A 21,398-nucleotide genomic window follows, 5' to 3' on the forward strand; every position below is an offset into this window, starting at 1 on the left:
AAAATCTGACTTCCTATACCAAAAAGCAGTTTTGCTTGTTTTTGATAGATGTTCGACTTTTTTCTTATGTATTGTTAGATGTAAAGGCAGTTTTTCATTTTAATTGCTGTTGTAGAATTCAAATGGATTAATATGTTACAATTTATTTGATCTACTCTGATGGACATCTGATTGTGGTTTGGGACTATTATAAATATAATACTGTGATTGCAAATGATGGCTACTCTTTTTGATGTACATGTGCTTGCCTTTCATTGGGTATATACGTAGAAATGAAACTTTTGGATTATAGGGCTGGCAAACATAAGTATGCTAAAATCGAGTACATAATGCTAACAATTTTATAAAGTAGATTCCACAGTTTACACTCTTTGCAGCAATGTATGAGAGTTCCTACTACCAATATCTTTGTACATATTACCAACATTACTAACAGTGTTGTGTACTTTCTATATGTATGTGAAAATATACATCATTTATATATATTCCTTTGTGACATATTTGATCAAATTACCTGCACATTTTTTTCTATTATTTGTCTTTTTCTTACTGATAATTCATGAGACTCTTTTTACACTCTGCATATGAATGAGTTCAGTGTCAGAGACAATTAAATATCTCTTTCTTGTCCTACCATTTCACTATCTTAATGTTGCCTTTTTTTCCAAGAAGTTCTTAATGTTTTCCTTTATGGTTAATAATTTTTTAATATTGTTGAAGAAAAAATTTTTAATGTATGTATGATTTTTGAGAGAGAAAGAGACAGAGAGAGAGTGTGAGCAGGGGAGGGGCAGAGAGAGAGAGGGAGTCAAAGCAGACTCCAGGCTTTGACCTGTCAACACAGAGTCCAAAGCAGGCTCAAACTTACGAACTAAGAGATCATGACCTCATCCGAAGTCAGATGTTTAACTGACTAAGCAAGCCATGCACCCCGTTGAAGAAATATTTTCTTAACACAAGTTTAATGAAGATATTTTCCAATAATACCTTCTAGAATCTTTGTATATAGTGGGGAAGAACAGTCAGATTTCATTTTTTTCTATATAATTTTTTAATTGACTGTAGTATCTATTGGGGGAAAATCTGTCATTTACGCAATTGCTCTGCAGAACCAATTTGGTTATATATGCCTGGACCTCTTTCTGCATTCTTCTGTGAGTTGGTCTATTTGTCTATTTCTCCTGTGCCAGTAGAAACACTGTCATGACTAATATAACTTTATTTAATAAGTCTTGCTTTCCCATAGAACAAGTCTTCTAAATGTATTTCTCTTTAGTATTGTCTTAGTTAACTGTGGTCCTTTGCATTTCTCTATACATTTTAGAACTAGTTTTAAACTTTCTGGGGAAAAATATGCTAAAACTTATATTGGTACTGTGGTAAATCAATAGATTATTTTGTGAAAACCTGACATCTATACACTATTATTGAATTTTCCACTTTATGATTTAGGTTTGTTAATTTCTCTTTTTATAGTTTTCTTTGTAGAGGTATTAATCATCTTTTATTAAATGTTTTCCTAGATACTTTATTATTTTTATCTTATTGTAAGTGGTGTCTTTATACAATTTTAGTTTCTATTTTTTCAACATATGGAAATGTTATTTATTTATGTATTTATTTCTTTTGAGAGAGAGAGAGAGAAAGAGCACGTGTGAGTGGAAGAAGAGCAGAAAGAGAGAGGGAGAGAATATTAAACAGGCTCCCATGCCCAGTGTGGAGCCCCATCTGGGGTAGGGCTCAGTCTCATAACTGTGAGATTATGACCTGAGCCAAAATCAAGACTTGGAGGCTTAACCAAGTGAGGCACCAAGGCACCCCTGGAAATGTAATTTATTTTTACATCGACTTTGCCTCTAGCAGTTTCGCAATCTAATAATTTATCTGCAAAGTATTTAAAAGTTATACATACATAATAATTTCTTTCCACTTCCTTCTTTTCTAATCTATAAACCTTTGACTTATTTTCCTTTCTGTATTGCTCTGACTAGGACATCCAGTACAATGTGAAAAGAGGTAGTGAAAGCAGTCATCCTTGTCTTGTTTTCATCTCAGATGTAAAGCTTTCAACATTTTACTGTAAAATATGAGTGATATTTACCACCATGTATCAGATTAATGAAATTTCCTTCTTGGTTAGTTCATGGTTTCTTTTTAAATCATGAAGAGAAGATAAATTTTACCAAATGTATTTTCTTTTTGCATTCCATGGCTTACTGTTATAGTCTTCTATTTTATCCTGTTAATGTGAATTACATGCATTCATTTCAAATGTTAAACAAACCTTGCATTCTTGGTATAAACCAAACATGTTTCTAATATGTGATTATTTTATTGACAGATTTATTTATATCTTGGCTGGGATTTTTGCACCTATGTTCATGTTCCACTTTTTATAATGGTCTTTTCAAGTTTTGGCATCAAGTTACACTGTCCCTGAAGAGACGAATACAATTTTTTCTTTCTCAAGTTTCTCAGGAAGTTTTTGTATAATACTGGTATTACTTATTTCTTAAAATTTTGCTGGGATTTACAGAAGTAGCCACTTGAGCCCAAATTTTTGGCAGTTGAAACTGTCTATAAGCAAGGTGTCCAACCTTTCTCTTACAAATGTCAGTTCTTCAGAGGCTCTATAGTGACTGTCACCCCCACAGTTACTTTAAATGGAAAATATGCTCTTTGACTTATTCTAACAACCTTAAGCTCCTGAACTTGGTGATATACCTTCACATCCTCCTAATTTTGGCATTCCTTACCTTTATAGATCAATCTCGAGTATAGAACCCTGAAAATGGCTTGAACTCAGCCATCTGCCATAACTACTTGGGCTAGAAGACAAACATACATTCTTATCATATCAAATAATGGGATTATGAACTATCATACACTGCCTTCATTCAAGGGACTTCCTGCCAATTTATCTACCAAATAATTTTTCACTCATGAAAAAGTTCTCCTTATGTATGTTCACATAGAACCTCCTCATTACAAAAACTCCAGGAACACAAGATAAGATTTTTCTTTTTCTTTTAGGTAGTCTTCCTTTCAGATGCCTTCAAAAAGTTCTCTTGGAGCTCATCAGATATAGCTGAGGGGCAGACTGGGAAGAATAGAAGTAGAACGATATATTTTTTTAAAATGTATTATTTGATAAAAGATGATTGATTCCAAATTTGTAGAAAAGAGGAAGTGGTATTGGTACATCTCTTAGTCATCAGGAAAGAAATAGAGTTTAATCCCTATTTCATACCTTATACCTAAATAAATGCTAGATAAATACTTAAATATATTAAAGAAATATATTAAAAGAGAATGTAATAATTTTTAATCTTCAAGCGAGGGAAGTTTTTCTAATATGACACAAAATCCAGAGCCATAAAAGAAAAAATAGAATTACCTTAACAATTCTTTTAAATTTATGCATGGAAAAAAATCCTAAACAATTTCATAAAGTAAACAAAAACACGGAAAATACTAGCAAATTACATTTGATAGAAGGCTAACCTCACTACTTTTTACTTTTCACAAATCTATAAGAAAATACCAACAACTCTGTAGAAAAATCAACAGAATATAAACAGAAATGTCATAGTACAGGAAAACATGTTTCATTTCACTTAAGATATGAGAAAAGTCTACTAACACAATTACATGCTTCCTATTAACAAAATAACAAGGATTAAAAAGTTTGGTTACACTATTGTTAGGAAGGTAGTGGAAGGTCAGGTACTCTTAAATATTGATGAGGGAGTATAATTTGGCACAACTTCTATAGAGGGCTACAATCTAGAAATAAAGAACAATTAGAATTATATTAGCTTTTAAGGGGAATACAGTCCAACTTTCAAAGAATGCCTGATTGGATTATGTTGTTCTAAGTCTTCTATTGCCTCTTAGTGTAGGTTATTAGAGGGAATGTGAATACTTTTTAGAGGATAATCATATCATTTAGAACCTGAAATTATCTCTATAATGTTTATTTAAAAATATATATGATGGTATATAAATTCATTTAATGTTCTATAAAAACATTAGAAAGAAAACCAAAAAGCAAATCTAGGTTACATGAAGATAATATGACCAAAATCCAAGACAAATAAACTAGATAGAGATATGGAGTTATCAAACACATATTGAGGGAACTATATTCAATATTTTCAAGGAAATGAAGGACAAGAGTGATAATTTAGGAAGATAACAAGAAGTTTTAAACAGAACCAGATGAAAGGTATATAACTGAAAAAAACAAAATAACTAAAATTGAACTCCATGGGTGGATCTACTGTAAAATTAGAAACAATTGAAGAATTCTAAAAGACAAGTCAGAAGAAAGCATCCAAATTGAAACACCAGGAGAAAAAGGATAGAAAATAGAAAAACAAAAAGAAACATGTAATAACATCCTAACAACCTCCTAACATTAAAAGTGGAAATACTATCACAAGTTTGACTTCCAGCAGGAACAAATTATCATAGTTTTTATGTAAGTTATTATTTTTCTTATACCATTTTCAATCAAGTAAAAATCTAGTTAAGGGCTTCTTTCCATTTTTAGAGCTTAAGTATTTTAAAAGAAACATCTAACTATATCAAACATATTAAGTAACACAAATTAGAATGCTTAGCTACTTACATTCCATATGCTGAGCTTACAGCAAGACTAGTAATCTGTTGGGGAGGCTCACCATCCACCCACACCAACTGAATAACAAGTTCTGCTTGATACCCGGGAGGCATCCGCACTGGTCTTGTCTTAACACTAAAAAAAGAGAAAAAAGTAGTTCTATCACATACAGTTTAAATAAGTATGCTCATGCGTATCCTCAGAATTTACATAGCATCTTTCTACAGTAATATAAAATACCACACATTGAGGGAAGTACACAGGTGGACAGTGTCTTCTAGCTTTCTCAAAATATACCAATTACTTACAATTGCTTAGTTTTTTCTTTAAGTAGGCTCTTAATCAGTCAAGTCCACAACTTCAAATGGTGTTCATCCCTTCCTTTTTTTAATTTTTGAAGATGGTATTTTAAATTATTTTTATTATTTACTTTCTTACATAATATTTGTTACATATATTAAGTTATAATGTGTAACAATAGGAATGACTTAATCTACCAACCAACTTAATAGTTCAATATGTCCAAAACCTGACTTCCTGCTCATTCCCTCTAAATTTGCTTGACCTGCAACCTTTTATCTATTCTAGTTTATAGCAACTTGTATCTTTCCAGTTATTCAGTTAAAAAAAATCATACTAATATCCTTCTCTTGTATTTCACATCTAATCAGTCATCAAATCCTGTGGGTGCTACCTTCAAAATATATCCAGAACCTGATCACTTTTTAATTCTCTATTGCTACCATCCTAGTTATAGTTGACAAATAAAAATACAAGACATCCATTTAAATTTGAATTTCAAATAAACAATAAATAGGCTTTTTGTTTTGTTTACTGTATGTCCCATGCAGTATCTGGGATATACTGATACTAAAAAGTGTTTATTGTTTATTTGAAATTCAAATTTAAATGGGTATTCTGTATTTTTATTTGCTGAATCTGTCAGCCCATAACATCATCTGCTTAGGTTCAATAGCCTCCTCCCTGGTACCCTGGCTTCTACTTTTCCCTTCCATCCCAAGATCCATTTTCAACAAAGCCACCAAAGTGATCAATTTAAAATTTAAGCACTGGATGTTGAATGTAAGTGATGAATCACTGAATTCTACTCCTGAAACCAATCTTGCACTGGATGTTAAGTAACTAAAATTTAAATTAAAAATAAAATAGTATGTAAAAAAATAATTTAAAAAATAAAATTTAAAACTGATATGTCTCTTTTCTATTCAAAACTCTGTAACAAGTCCCTATTTAATTAGGAATAAAAGCCATGGACTTGCAATGGCCTATACTTGGCTCTCTATTACTTATCTGACTTCATCTCCTGCTATCTCCCCCCACCCCCTCGGCCTTGTTCCTCTTTTACTAACTACACTGACCTTCTTATATGCAAGGCACTTTAAAGCCTTTGTTCTAGCTGTTCCTTCTGCCTGGAATACTCTTCTACCAGATATATTTCAGGTAAATCCCTCATCTAGTTTTTGTTTAAATTTCACCTTCTTAATATTATCAGTTAAAAAGAAAAAAGAAGTATTATTTTAGCAATATCCTACCAATCATGAGAGAAATCCTTTTTCTAACATAGTATTCTTGTAGTAGTATTCTTCTAGTAGTATTCTTGTAGTATTTTGTTTGTTTGTTTTTTATTTTTTTTATTCCAAGAAAATTGAAGAAATTCCCTAAAAAGACTTTTTGAATTGGGAGATACCAAACAAGTGTCCAAGTTTCTTCCTTGCCATATGTATTCCCATTCTATTAAAGCCATGTTTTCTTTATGACCCTTCAGGGATGAAAATAAATGCCTTCATGATAAAGGATGAACATATTGTGTCCTCTTCATAGATATTCAAATAAAAGACCATAGCACTCCTTGGTAGAGTGTAGATCAATGACAACAACTTAATAAAAGAGAAGAAAAATTTTATTTTGTACTGTTTCAAAGTATATGATTAATATGTAAAATTGTTTTAAAATTTGGTAGAAACTCTTACTTGAGGCATGGGATACTGTCCTTTGTTCCTCCTTCACTAGCCACAGTGTTAGTACTTCCAGAAAGACTCCTTGAAGGAAGCTGGGATGACAGGTCTGGAAACGGAGGGCTTGTTTCTGGTTCTGGGGTAATAATATCTTCAATATCATACTGAAGTCGTACCTCTAATGACTTAAAAAAAATCAAGTTTTAATTTAACCTAAGTCATAACAATAAATAACCACATTAAATTACCTGACTTTTTGTAATTATTATTTTTTTCAAATTAATAAGTTCAATTTCAATTTATAGTAAAGTTGAGATATCCCAAATTGATTTAAATACTGGTATTTCAGTATTTGTATTCAAATACATGGAACATTTACTGGCATTCATAAAAAATGTAAACTATTTCTTAATTCTTCAGAATTATAAGAAAAATACTGCTAGTGAAGATAAAGTATTTACATAAAAAATACTTCTTAAGATAAAAGCATAAATTAAAACTCCATATATAGTAAAAAGAGAAATTGATCATGGTCATTCCAGTGAAATAAAACAAACTGGATGTGTTTCCATACACATACATAACACACAAATTATTTGTATGCTGATTTTAGTTTTAAAATAAACCATTCAATTCTGCTTTTGAATTTAGTAAAAATTTTCCAAAATAAATTCTAATTTTGGTTTCATTAGCTCAGCTGTTAATTTCATTAGCTTAGTCAGAATTCCTTAATTAAAAAACATACGATAAAATGTATTGGAATAAAAGATGATCCAAAACCTTTTTTTAATCTAAAGATGTTTAAAAATTAAGTACTTTATGATTGCATTCCATGCCTTAATTAAAATCAATTTTACAACCAACATTTGCTTTACAATGTAAAAATCAGGATCTTTGAGACTGAAACATTTGCTTACAAAAGTGTCATTATGGGGTGGTGAATACAGCAACATTATCAAAATGATTGTCATAATTATCTAAAACCTAAAAAAACTCTCTAGTGACAGTAACCATTACCAATTATTGAGTGTTAACTATACCTAGACACTATACTAATGACTTTCTATAATCCTATATAATCCTATATAATCCTTATAAGAACCTTATGGATTTGGCATTATCATTTGTAGTTTATTATTACTTTCCATTTTTCTATTTTATTTGCACAGAAAATTATATGAGTGATGAAACTGGGTCTTACCCAGACTCTACTAGAGATTTGTGACTTGCTCAGCATCATGTAGCTATTCACTTGTACAGCTAGGATTAAAACATAGACTTATCTGACTCCCAAAGGCTGGAATTTTAACTAATATACTTTAACAGGGCAGTACTTAATTTTAGCTGTTGAGGTAAAAACAGTTATATACAGGTGTTTAGTAGATAATCTTTATTTTCTGATAAAATGGTAAAATGGACTCAGTAGGGATGGCCAATTAACTAGAGATGCCTTACTTTTGATTTAATTTATCCCATGAGAGTATCAGAATAATTAACTTACTTGATAGTTTAAAATTAAGCTTAGGTAAGGTAGCCCATAATTATTCCCATCCTATAAAAATGTTGCTATATAGAAAATTATTAAAAGTAATTGACAAGACAAACTAAAAACTTTTAATCCATAAAGCTATAAAAGTCTATACAATTCTATATAGAAAAAAATCCATCCTATTTAAATATACAAGGCTTTGGTACAGAACCGTTTTTATCTTTTTAAGCCAAACTGTTTTATAATATATTAAGCAACAAGAATAACTTAAAATCCTATGAATTGGATTACTGGCAAAATACATCAGCCTTGGTGGCTTAAAACCATATCAAGTACTAGCCAAAACATATGATAAATGTTTTTTTAAAAATAACTCTAGCTGTGAAAATTAAATTTTAAATAACTTACCACTATTTCTGTTGTAATTTCATGTCTGCTAAATTTATAAATTATGACATATGCAGAGACTCCTGATACACAGAATATTCTGCTCTCTGGACACCAGTAAATCATCTGAATAGCATATGGATCTTCTTCTACAATTTCACATGTTGGTTTTCCTTCTCCTACTTTCTGTTTTTCAAACACTTTTGAAGTTTTTAGCTTATACAGCATCTGCAGAGTTACTATAAGATATTGAAGCATAGTTATCATCTAATTTGAACTTAATTCTTAGATGTTAAACTCTTTCAATGTATTTGTTAAATAACTAAAATAAAATCCAAGCAGACAAGATAAATTATATTTTAACTAGTAAGCATTCAATGTCATGAACTCTAATCATAGTTTAGCTAAAGGGAGACTCCAGAGAAAAATAAACATTTATTGAACATATACTATCTACCAAAGAATCTTTAGGTCTTTGTATGCATTGTCTCATGTGATCCTCTGAAAAGTCCAATGAAGTAGTTTTATCCTTATTTATTGATGAAAATATTGGGGCTCAAAAAGGTTACAATGGAAATACTGAACCTAATTATCTCCTAAAGGAGATCCTGTAATCCTTTTTCACAATTTCCCCCTTTGATTGCTACATGAGAGGTTGATGTTATTCTTAGAGGGTTTATTCCTCTCAACAAATTCCTTAGACAACCCTTACAATGAGAAACATTTGTAATTTACTAGCTAGTAATATTGAGAGTCCAATAATCTGTCATTATTATAGAAAGAATCTTTTCCGAGTATCCCTGTACTAGAAAAGGATCGATTATTATTTTTAGAAACTCCAGGTTTGTGAATTGTTTTCAGGAATATTTATTTGGGGAAATATTTTCCCATTTTAGGCCCTGATGAGAACACTCCTATAACAAAGCTCTGATTCTACTAAAAATCCTTAAAGGCATGCAATATAAAAGGAGCATCATGTCTTTCACTCACAAATGTGTACAAAAAGCTATAAATATATATAAATATATGGAGAAGAAGGTGACAGAAGAGGGTGGAAATGTAATATACATTGACACTTGGAAAATCTGGCTAAAAGCTATGTAACACTTAATGGTATTTTTTTTTGCAATTATTCTATAAGTCTAAAATTATGTCAAATCAAAACATTTTTAAAATGGGTAAGCTTTATACCAAATGCTATAGCCTGACTACTATGTCAGACGGGGTATCACTCCCATGATTAGTTTATGTGACATAGCAATGGTAAAAGGATATTGCAGACATTTAATAATTAGGCCCCTTATTAGTTGACTTTGAGTGAATTAACCAGAGATTATCCTTAATGGGGTTGACATAAGCATAATTAAAAGAGGGACTAGTGCCCTCTCCAAGGTAAGGAGACACTCCCTCACCAGCCTTCATGAAACAAGTTGCCATGAGTTCTAAAGCTACAAGAAAATGACTTCTGCCAACAACTGCATGAGATTAAACGAGGACTTTAAATCTCAGGTGAAACTGAGCTGACACCTTGACTGAAGTCTCAGAAAACCCTGAGCAAAGAATCCAACTAACTGTACCCAGATTCCTGACAAAAAGAAAATGTGAGATAAGATGTAAGAACTGCTCAATTATGGTAATTTATTACTCAGTAGTTGAAAACTAATACATAAACTAATAACATAAGCTAATTATCCAAATTCAGTATAACTCAGCAATTGAAAACAAATACAAAACTAATAACATAAACTTACTTATCCAAATTCAATATAACCTCACTTCTTGTATTGGACAGTATTCCACAAAATTGACATACTAAGTGAAATTTCTTAAATGATACTTACTAAATTGGAAATATGTTCTTATAAATTAATTACAGTAAAAATACTAAACATGCTGCAAACCTTTGCAATATGTTTTGAATGTAATAAAATATTTAAAAATTAACCTCAACATATTATGCATGCTTAAGAGCAACATAAACTCTAATCATCAGGATGTTAAAGTGTCTTCTCACATTTTAGAAGTCAAGGAGTGAATCTGAGGTGGTGGGAAAGGAACAATGATGTTACTATAAAATTGTGTTTTTGGAACAAGGTCATATTTTAAAGAAAAGTCCATCCAAGGAAAATCTTTTGTCTTTTGGAATTTCTCCCTGAGCCATTGATTTTTATTGTGTAAGTTCAGAAAGGGGTCTCAAAAGTCACGGTTTTAAATATTTTAATCATTTTTTCTTGCTTGATTTGCTCCATTGCTGAAAGACTAACTTGTAGACTAAGAGTACCACCAATAATCAACCTTCTTCCCTCTGCTTTTGTGTTTATCATAAACTTCCTCAGAAGCTGTTTAGTTTATAGCTTCAAATAGCACTTTTATGCTGCTTCTTCATTAGTTTCCATTCTTGACTGTTCTTCCTACCTGCTAGGCATTTTTACTTGAACTTCCTGGTGTAATTACAAAATTCAAACCTCCAGCACTCTTTTGTATTCCTCATCTTGCTGGTTGCTCATCCTCAGAAACGGAGTCATTCATTGCTCACTTATTCTACTCCTGCTATTCCTAGTAAAAATTTTAATATCTTCCAAAACTCACACTAAGTATTACCCCATCAAAATACCCTTTCTGGATCTACCTGGTAAAAGAAATCTCAAATTTCTTATAACAGAATTTGAATTGTATTACATGGAGAGTTCTTATCATACTGTTTGCCTAATAGTCATATATGCGCATTCCTTTATCTGATTTAGTAAATGTAAGTACTATAAAGGATATAAACAGATACAATTAAGTCTGAAATATCTTTGCATGCCCTTCAACACTGAGTAGACTACCTTATTCCTTAAATTAAATAATTCTCAAAATTTTTTTTGCCTTTTGTTTTTAAATTTTATTTTTTTATTATTATTTTTTTACAAATAGTTTATTGTCAAAATGGTTTCCATAAAACACCCAGTGCTCATCCCCACAAGTGCCCTCCTCCATGCCCATCTCCCCACTCCCCCCCACATCCATCAGTCCTCAGTTTGTTTCTCAGCATTCAAGAGTCTCTCATGGTTTGCCTCTCTCCCTTTCTCCCACCATTTCCCCCCTTCTTCTCCCCCATGGTCCTCAGTTAAGTTCCTCCTAATCCTCCTTTACGTGCAAACATATGATATTTGTCCTTCTCTGCCTGACTTATTTCGCTCAGCATAACACCCTCAAGGTCCATCCATGTTGCTACACATGGCCAGATTTCATTATTTCTCATTGCCATGTAGTATTCCATGGTATAGATAAACCACATCTTCTTGATCCATTCGTCCGTTGATGGACACTTAGGCTCTTTCCATGTTTTAGCTATTGTTGCAATTCTCAAAATTTTGTAAAGAAATTTTACATATCAAATCACTTATTTTGATCCACATAGGGCTTTGTAGACAAGTGGAAAAGAAAAGTGAAGACTAGTGAGATAAAAGAACTTTTCTAGGACCAGAGCTGAAGATAAAGGAAATTCCTTCAACAGAGTTAATCTGACAAAGTTTAGTAGTTTTATTCAACGTACCTTACTTTTTGTAAATACAATGGGTTGCTGATGGTCACTTCAGTCCTATCTGTTTATATTATAAAGGAAAAGTATAGTAGAGATAGTACTTTAAACTGATCCAATATAGGAAATGGATTTTTATAACACAGCCATATATGTATGCTAAAAATGTATCTGAAATATTAATTGTTCAAATCAAAAAGTGGTGAATGTCTCTGAGTAAATATTAACTAAGTATTTTCTGTTATAAAACAAGAGACTTAAAACTTACTTGCAGAAGCATCCCAAAATTTTATTGATCCATCTGCATGACTAGATGAGAAATACATTAGCATTAATTATAGTAAATTTCAAAAATCATAGGCATTCTAAATGTATAAAACTTGAGGTATTGCCAAAATTTGATTTAAAAATCCCATTCCAATGAGAATTAATATATGCTAAAGCATTTCCAAGCTCATAACAATGGTTTACTTTTTAAACAATGCACTAAAACCTAAATTTAAAAAAGAACAAAACAATAATTACTTAGATTTGACTATAGGAAGACTTTATGTGTAATAGAGAACAATAAAAAGTGGCCCGAATGAACAATATATTTTATATAAAATAATTTACACTCAATAAAAAAAACCTCAGTTAATTCTGATTACATTAAAATAATTTTGAAGTGACTGTCATATTGAAATTAAAGTTAAGCTTGAAAATATAAAAAGCAAATCCTTAAGCCTATCTAGAATTGTATCATTATTTGGTAATATAATGGTGATTCTATACGAACTCCTCTAGAAATTAAGAGGATAGAATAACTCCAACATATTTTATGAGGTCAGCTTTAACATGACTACCAAAACCAAAAAAGAAAATTATAAAACCATTCTTCTCAAGCACAGGTATAAAAATTGTCAACAAAATATTAGCAAATCAAATAAAAAACATATAGAAAGGATCAGACATCATGACTAAGTACAGTTTATCCTAGGAATGCAAGCCTAGTTAAACAGTAAAAAAAATCAATCACCATATTGTCATTCTTCATACTAACAGATTAAAGAAGAAAAACTCTATGATCATCTCAATAAATGCAGGAAAAGCATTTGTTTCCAGCTTTTGACTATTGTGAATAATGATTCTACGAACATTTATGTACGAGTTTTTGTATATACCTAAAAGTGGGAGTGCTCAGTTACATGATAATTAGTTACCTTTTTAAAAAAGTGCCAAACCATATTCCATATCAGCTGTACCATTTACATTCCCATTAGCAAAGTGTGCAGTTCTAATTAATCTGTATCCTTGTCAACACTTGTTATTTTCCTCTTTAAAAAAATTTTAGCCATTGTAGTGGGTATGAAGTGGTATACACAATTAATTGTGGCTTTGTTTTCATTTCCCCAATGACTAATGATGTTAGGCATATTTTCATGTGCTTGTTGGCCATTTGTATATCATTTTTTGAAAAAGTCTATGAAGTCCTTTATTTACTTAAAAAATGTCTTTTTATTATTGAGTTCTAAGAGTTATTTATATATTATGAATACTAAACCCTATTAGATATATGGTTTGAAATTTTTTTCCAACTCAGTGTTGTCTTTTGACCTAATAATGAATACCATTTTACCTATTTTTTTAATTTTCTTTTTTATGCTTTTGGTGTAATATATAAGAAATCTCTGCCATAATCAAAGTCATGAAAGATTACCCCTTTATTTTCTTTTTTGTATTTCATAGCTTTAGCTGTAAATTCAAGTCTTTTTTTCTCATGTTTGGGTTAATTTTTATATATGGTATGAAGTAGGGGTCCAACTTAATTTTTTTTCAAGTTTTTATTTAAATTCTAGTTAGTTAACATATAGTGTAATATTAGTTTCAGGAGTAGAATTTAGTGAATCTTCATTTACATATAACATCCAATGTTCATCACAAGTGCCCTCCTTAATACCCATCACCCATTTAGCCCATCCCCTAGACTACCTCCCCTCCAGCCACCCTCAGTTTGTTTTCTATAGTTAAGAGTCTGTTGTTTAGGTTTCCCTCTCTTTTTACCCTGCTATGTTCATCTGCTTTGTTTCTTAAATTTCACATATGAGTGAAATCAGATGGTATTTGTCTTTCTGTGACTTATTTCACTTAGCATAATACACTCTAGCTCCATTCATGTCATTGCAAATCCAAATGGAAAAATTTCATTCTTTTTTATGGCTGAGTAATATTCTGTTACACACACACACACACACACACACACACATACACACACACACACCACATCTTCTCTATCCATTCATCAGTCAATGGACATTTAAGCTCTTTCCATAATGTGATAGTGCTGCTATAAACATCAGGGTGCGTGTGTCCCTTCAAATCAGTATTTTTGTATCCTTTAGGTAAATACCTAGTAGTGGGATTGCTAGTTCGTAGGGTAGTTCTATTATTAACTTTTTGAGGAACCTCCATAGTATTTTCCAGAGTGGCTACACCAGTTTGTGTTCTCACCAACAGTGTAAGAGGGTTCCTCTTTCTCCACATCCTGGCCAACATCTGTTGTTTCCTGTGTTGCTGATTTTAGCCATTTTGATAGGTGTGAGGTGATATCTCATTGTACTTTCTATTTGTTTTTCCCTGATGATAAGTGAGGTAGAGAGAGCATCTTTTCTTGTGTCTGTATATCTTTTTTTAGAAAAATGTGTGTTATGTCTTCTGCCTATTTCTTAACTGGGTTATCTGTTTTTGTGTTGAGTTTGAGAAGTTCTTTATACATTTGGTGGGGGGGATGTCTAACTTTATTCTTTTTGTACATGAGTATCCAGTTCTCCTAGCAATGTTTGCTGATGGGATTATTCTGTCTCCAATTAAATAGTGTTGGCAGTCTTATTAAAAAAACAATCATAGATGTATGATTTTATTTCCAGAATCTCAATTATATTTCATTAAATTATATCTCTATCTTATGACATTACCACACTGTTTTGATCAGTGTAGCTGTGGAGGAAATTTTACAAGTGAGAAGTGTGTGTCCTTCAACTTTGTTCTTTTTCAAGATTATTTTGACTATTTGAGATCACTTGCAATTTCATATGGATTTTAGGATAACCATTTTCATTTCTGCAAAAAGGCCATTGGGGTTTTGATAGAGACTGTAGTGAATCTATACATCACTTTTGGGATATTATCATCCTAACAATATTCTTACATTCATAAACATGGGATGTCAGTCCATTTGTTTTTAAAATTTCTTTAGGCAATGTCTTGTATAAAGGTTGTATAAACCTTTCATCTACTTGGTTAAATTTGTTTATAAATTTGTTTCAAAAAGTATTTTATTTTAATTTTTGATGCTACTGTAAATGGAATTGCTTTCTTAATTTCCTTTGTGGATTGTTCATTGTTACTATATAAAAACACTAACACATATATACGATTATGATATCTGCAAATAGAGCTAATATTCTTCCTTTCTACTATAGATGCTTTTTATTTTTCTTGCCTCACTCTTCTGGATAGAATTTCCAGTACAATATGAAATAGAAGTATCAAAAGCAGGGATCCTTGTCTTGTTCATGATCTCAGAGGGAAAGCTTTCAGTCTTTCACCATCAAATATGATGTTATCTGTGGGTTTTGCAAAAATGCCCTTTGTGAAGTTAAGGAAGTTCCATTCCAAGTTAAGGAGATCACTGAGTTATCTGAATGTTGCTGTTGTGATTTTAAATCATGCAAGGGGTATCTGTCAAATGCTTTTTCTGCATGGGATGACCATATTTTTCTTCCCTCCATTTTATTGATGTGGGTATTACAGGGATTTGTGTATATTGAAACACTCTTGGGTTCCTAGGACAAATCCTACTTGACCATATTTTATAAATCTCTTAATATTCTAGTGGATTGTATTTGCTAGTATTTTGTTGAGGATACTTGCCTCTATATTCATAAGAAATATTGTTGCATAGTTTTCTTTCCTTGTGATGTCTTTGTCTGGCTTTGGTACTAGGGTAATGCTAGCCCCAAAGAATGAGTCAAAATGTGTTCCCTTCTATTTTTTGGAAAATGTGTGAGAAACATTTGGTGTTACTTCCTTCAACAATTGGTAGGGTTCATCATAAAGTCATCTGATCCCGGACTTTTCTTTGAAGGAAGGTTTTGACTGCTGATTCAATCTCTTGTTATAAATTAGTTCAGATTATCTATTTGTTTGGAGTCAGTTTTGGTAGCTTGTTTCCCAGAATTTATCCCATTTCATCTAGGCTATTTACTTTGTCAGCATACAATTGTTCATAATATTCTTCTATAACCCGTTTTACTTATGTAAGGTCAAATTCACTTATTCTTTTATCTGTCTGTTCAAATCTGAGACTGAATTCCTTTCACAAGTTTTGTTTCTGTTACGGTACTTTCCAGCACTAGAATATCTATCTATCTATCTATCTATCTATCTATCTATCTATCTATCTATCATCTATCTACCTACCTACATACCTACCTATTTATTTTAGAAAGCATACAAGGTAGGGGGGAAAGGGCCATGGAAGGAAGGGGGAGAGAAGGGGGAGGGGGGGAGAGAGAGAGAGAGAGACAGAGAGAGAGAGAGAGAGAGAGACAGAGAGAGAGAGAGAGAGAGAGAAAATGGAGCCCAACAGGGGACTCAATCCCATGACCCTGGATAATGACCTGAGCTGAAATGAAAAAAGAGTGAGAGGCTCAACTGACAGTCACTCAGGCACCCCCAGCACCGGAATTTCTATTTAGTTTCTTTTTAAAATAAATTTTCTCTTTATTAATACTTTCTATTTAGTGAGACTTAATTCTTCTGATTACCCTCAATTCTTTAGTCTTGTTTTCTTTTAGCTCTTTAAGCATATTTAAGACAGCTGATTTAAAGTCTCTGTATTGTAAGTAAAATGTCTTAGCTTTTGCAGGGACAGTTTCAATTAAATTCTTTTCTTTCCCTCTGAATGGGCCATGCTTTCTTGTTTCTTTGTATGCCTTGTCTTTTGTTGTTGTTGAAAACTGGAATTTTGAGCATTAATGATGAAAATGTGAAAATTAGATTTCCTCCCTTCCCAATTTTTTTCTGTTGATGCTTGTTGTAGGTTTTTGTTGTTAGTTTAGAAAAGTCACTATGTAAACAGTTTTCCAAAAGATTGTTTCTTTCACTGTGTTTGGCCTCTGAAACCTCTGCTCCATTAGCTTACTGGTCAGCTAGTGATTTGACAGCAATTTCATTAAATGACTATAGCCAAACAACAGCAGCAACAATAATAAACCCTATCCTTGTCTTAAGAAGTTGATTCTGTGAAATGCTAGCCAGGTTATTTCCAACTCTGCATTAGCCTTCACTTGCTGTTTGCATGGTGCCTAAAGTTCATCCAAAGGGGAAAGCATAGAATCTTCTTAGGTATTTTCTTAGCATGTATCCAACTGTAGGCAGTATGTGGACATCTAGATTCTGCAGTATATGTGTGAGCTTTACAAAACTTTTGTTCCTTCCATCTATCTTCTTATGGAGCCTATTCTTTCCAAGAGTATAAACTATCTATTTGCCCCTGCTGTTATCCTCTTCCCCAGGAAGCAGCAGCTGGTACATCTGCCTTTAATTACTCAGATAAATGTCTCCAAATGTCTCCCAGGAAGCCACTTCAGCCCTGGGAAAACTCTGAAGCAGGGAAAACAAAGGTTAAGTCCTTGAGCTAATCCTTCAAGGAGTCAGCAAACAGGTAAAAACCCAGGTCAGGTACAACTACATTCTTCGAAAATAAGGTCTAGATTTATTACTCCCTCTAGCACCAGAAAGCTATGTAAGAGGAATGCAGGCTGCTATCTTCATGGCCACCAGTGGTAAACTGTAAATGGGTAAGGTAAAAATACAATATGCTCTCTTAAGAAAATTCAGAAGCTTTTTAAAAATATGAGATATAGTTGACATTTAATATATTAGTTTCAGGTGTACAACATAATTAGACATTTATACATTTTGTAAAATAATCACCATAAGTCTAGATAGTATCCATCACCATATGTGGTTACAAATATTTTGTTTTCTTGTGTGAGAACTTTGAAGATTTACTCTCTTAGCAACTTTCAAATATACAATACAGTATTATAAACTATACTCACCATGCTACACATTACATCTCCATAACTTATTTATTTTATGGCAAATTCTTTCTTTATTAAGCATCCTCCTGACATAAATTTTCTATTAGAGCCTAGAATTCTGAAAAAAATTGACTGTTTTTGCCAACTTACGCATTTTTTAGTGGAGAGACCAGTCCTACTCTGACATTTTCAGTAACATAACTTCTTGATATTTTGAAGAAAAAATTTCTTTACTTACTTATAATTATTATACAGTACAAATCATAAAATCACACCACAATGAAGCATCACAAAGTGAATACATGTGTTTAATCACTCAGATTAAAAAACAGAACAGCATCCAAAACGCCTTACATTCTCCTTTCCTATCAATATTCCTACATCTTTCTCAATGGTAGCTGCTATCTTGTCTTTTAACACCTTGTATCAGTTTTACCAGTTTTTGAAGTGTCTGTAAATGGAACCAACTACTTTGAGGCTAGTTTATTTTGGCCAATAATATGTATTACTGTAATACATGCCATAATGTCAACTTGATTTGTGTTATAGTGTGAAGCAATAGATTAAAATATTATTGCTGTTTAGAATTCCACATCACAGCATATTTATCTACTCTAGTGTTGTTAAATATTTATGTTGTTTCTATTTTGGCACTATTACAAATTGTGTGGCTCTGAAACTTTTTGATAACTCTATTTTGGAGTACTTATATCCAGATTTTTAGATATATATCTAGGAGTGAAATCAGTGGGTCAGAGTTAGTAGGTGCTGCTACTTCTTTGGAAAAAAAGAATTTTCCAAAGAAGCTATAACCAATTTGTACTCTCACTAACACTTTAAGAGAGTTCTAGGGGTACCTGGGTGGCTCAGTTAAGTGTCCAACTCTTGGTTTTGGCTCAGGTCATGATCTCATGGTTCATGGGATTCAGCCCTGCGTTGGGCTCCACGCTGACAGCATGGAGCCTCTCTATGGGAGTCTCTCTTTGTCTGCCTCTCTCCCCCTCTCAAAATAAATAAACTTAAAAAATAAAATAAGGGGCGCCTGGGTGGCTTAGTCGGTTAAGCGTCCGACTTTCGATTAGGTCATGATCTCGCGGTTCGTGGGTTTGAGCCCCGCGTCGGGCTCTGTGCTGACTGCCAGCCTATTTCGGAGTCTGTATCTCCCTCTCTCTGACCCTCCCCTGCTCACGCTGTCTCTCTCTCTCTCCTAGAAATATATATATATACATATAAAATAAAAGACTTCTAGTTGTTCTACATCATGAGGAAAAGGTGTTGATAGTCTTTTTCAAATTTTATCCATTCTGATGGGTATGTGCAATATTATATTATTGCGGTTTGAATTTACATTACTCTGATAAGTGATGAACACCTTTTCATATGCTTATGACCATTGCTTACTTTTTTTGTTAGGTCTCTTGGCCATTTTTTTCTACTGAGTTGACCATGTCTTTTTCATATATTTATCATAATTATTTATTTCATATATTTATCATAATTATTTATATATCTGATATAAGACCTTCACTATTTACACAGGATGTAAGTCTACCCTGTGACTATTTTCAGTGTCTTAATTGTGTCTTTTGAGGAAAAGAAGTTCTTAATTTTAATGTAATATAATTTATAAATTTTTCCCTTTATGATTTATGCTATTTATATTTTCTTTACAAAATCTTCCCAAACATCAAAAAGATATTCTCCTCTATTATCCTCCTGAAGCTTTATTGCTTTTCTGTAGCATTTAAAACTATCATTTACTGAGTGATGTAGAAACTAATTTGACAATAAACTATTTGTAAAAAATAAAAAAAGATAAAAAAAAAAAACTATCATTTACCTGAAATACACTTTTAGTATGATGTGTAGTAGAGACAGATTCCATATGAATATTGATTTAAAAGCTCCTTTCCTCACACTTTACAGTGTCGTGTTCATAAAAAATCAGTTATCTTATATATGACATCTGTTTCTAAACTCTCTAGCCTATTCAATTTTATCTGGCAGGGTCTATATTTCTGCCAGCAACACACAATCTTAGTCACTATAGTTTTATAATACCTCTGAATGTCATTTAATGTTTTTTTCAAGTTTGTGCTTAAATTCCAGTTAGTTAACCTACAGTGTATTATTAGTTTCAGGTGTACTATATAGTGATTCAACACTTCATACATTACCAGGTGCTCATCATAAGTGCACTCATTAATCTATCAACTATTTAATCTCCATTTCCCCCCCTCCCCCCCAGCCAGCTCCCTTCTGGTAAACATCAGTTTTGTTCTCTACAGTTGAGTCTGTTTCTCGGTTTGCCTATCTGACTTTTTCTTTTCCCTTTGCTTATTTGTTTTGTTTCTTTAAAAATTTTTTTTAAACATTTATTCATTTTTGAGAGAGAGCTAGAGTGCAAGTGGGGGAGGGGCAGAGAGAGGGAGACACAGAATCGAAAGCAGGCTCCAGACTCTGAACTGTCAGCACAGAGCCAGATGCGGGGCTCGAACCCACAAGTGGTGAGATCATGATCTGAGCTAAAGTCATATACTTAACAGACTGAGGCACCCAGAAGCCCCTGTTTTGTTTCTTAAATTGCACATATAAGTGAAATAATATTGTATTTGTCTTTCTCTAATTTATTTCACTTAGCATAATACAGCTCTGTGTGTCATTGAAAATTCTGAGATTTCATTCTTTTTGATGGCTAATATTCCATTGTGAGTATAAGTATGTAGGTGTGTGTGTGTGTGTGTGTGTGTGTGTGTATCACATCTTCTTTATCCATTCATCAGTTGATGCACACTTGGGCTGTTTCCATCATTTGGCTATTGTAGACAATGCTGCTATAAACATCAACTAATTTACTTTGAATTCGTATATTTTTTTCTTTAGATAAATACCTACTTTTGTGACTGCTGGATTGTCAGTAGTTCCATTTTTAACTTTTTTGAGCCTGTGCCAGTTTGCTTTCTCATCAGCAGAGCAAGAGGGTTCCCTTTCTCCACATCCTCACCAATACCTGTTGCTTTTTGTTGTTGATTTTAGCCATTCTGACAAGTCTGAGGTGATAGCTCATTGTAGTTTCAATTTGCATTTTCCTGATGGTGAGTGATACTGAGCATCTTTTGGCTATTTGTATGTCTTGTTTGGAAAAATTTCTATTCATGTCTTTTCTAATTTTTAAAATTATATTACTTTTGTTTTTGGTGTTAAGTTTGATAAGATCCTTATATATTTTGGATATTAACTTTATCAGCTATGTCATTTGAAATTATCTTCTCCTACTCTATAAAATTCCTTTTAGTTTTGTTGGTTGTTT

At 32.3% G+C, this 21,398-nt stretch overlaps 1 protein-coding gene across 1 annotated transcript in view; it reads right to left on the minus strand.

Annotated features, from left to right (window-relative positions):
• Positions 1 to 21,398, minus strand: part of STXBP5L (syntaxin binding protein 5 like) — a 360,126-nt gene that overhangs the window by 110,609 nt on the left and 228,119 nt on the right. Inside the window, exons 15-18 of the mRNA XM_039248873.1 lie at positions 12,268 to 12,308; positions 8,498 to 8,715; positions 6,616 to 6,785; positions 4,634 to 4,759 (exon numbers count right to left, since the gene is read on the minus strand). Coding sequence (XP_039104804.1) covers positions 4,634 to 4,759; positions 6,616 to 6,785; positions 8,498 to 8,715; positions 12,268 to 12,308 — 555 coding nt within the window. The remainder of the gene's footprint in view (positions 1 to 4,633; positions 4,760 to 6,615; positions 6,786 to 8,497; positions 8,716 to 12,267; positions 12,309 to 21,398) is intronic.

The sequence above is a fragment of the Hyaena hyaena genome, unplaced genomic scaffold (genome assembly GCF_003009895.1).
Source record: "Hyaena hyaena isolate Hyena2069 unplaced genomic scaffold, ASM300989v1 scaffold_321, whole genome shotgun sequence".
NCBI classification, from domain to species: domain Eukaryota; kingdom Metazoa; phylum Chordata; class Mammalia; order Carnivora; family Hyaenidae; genus Hyaena; species Hyaena hyaena.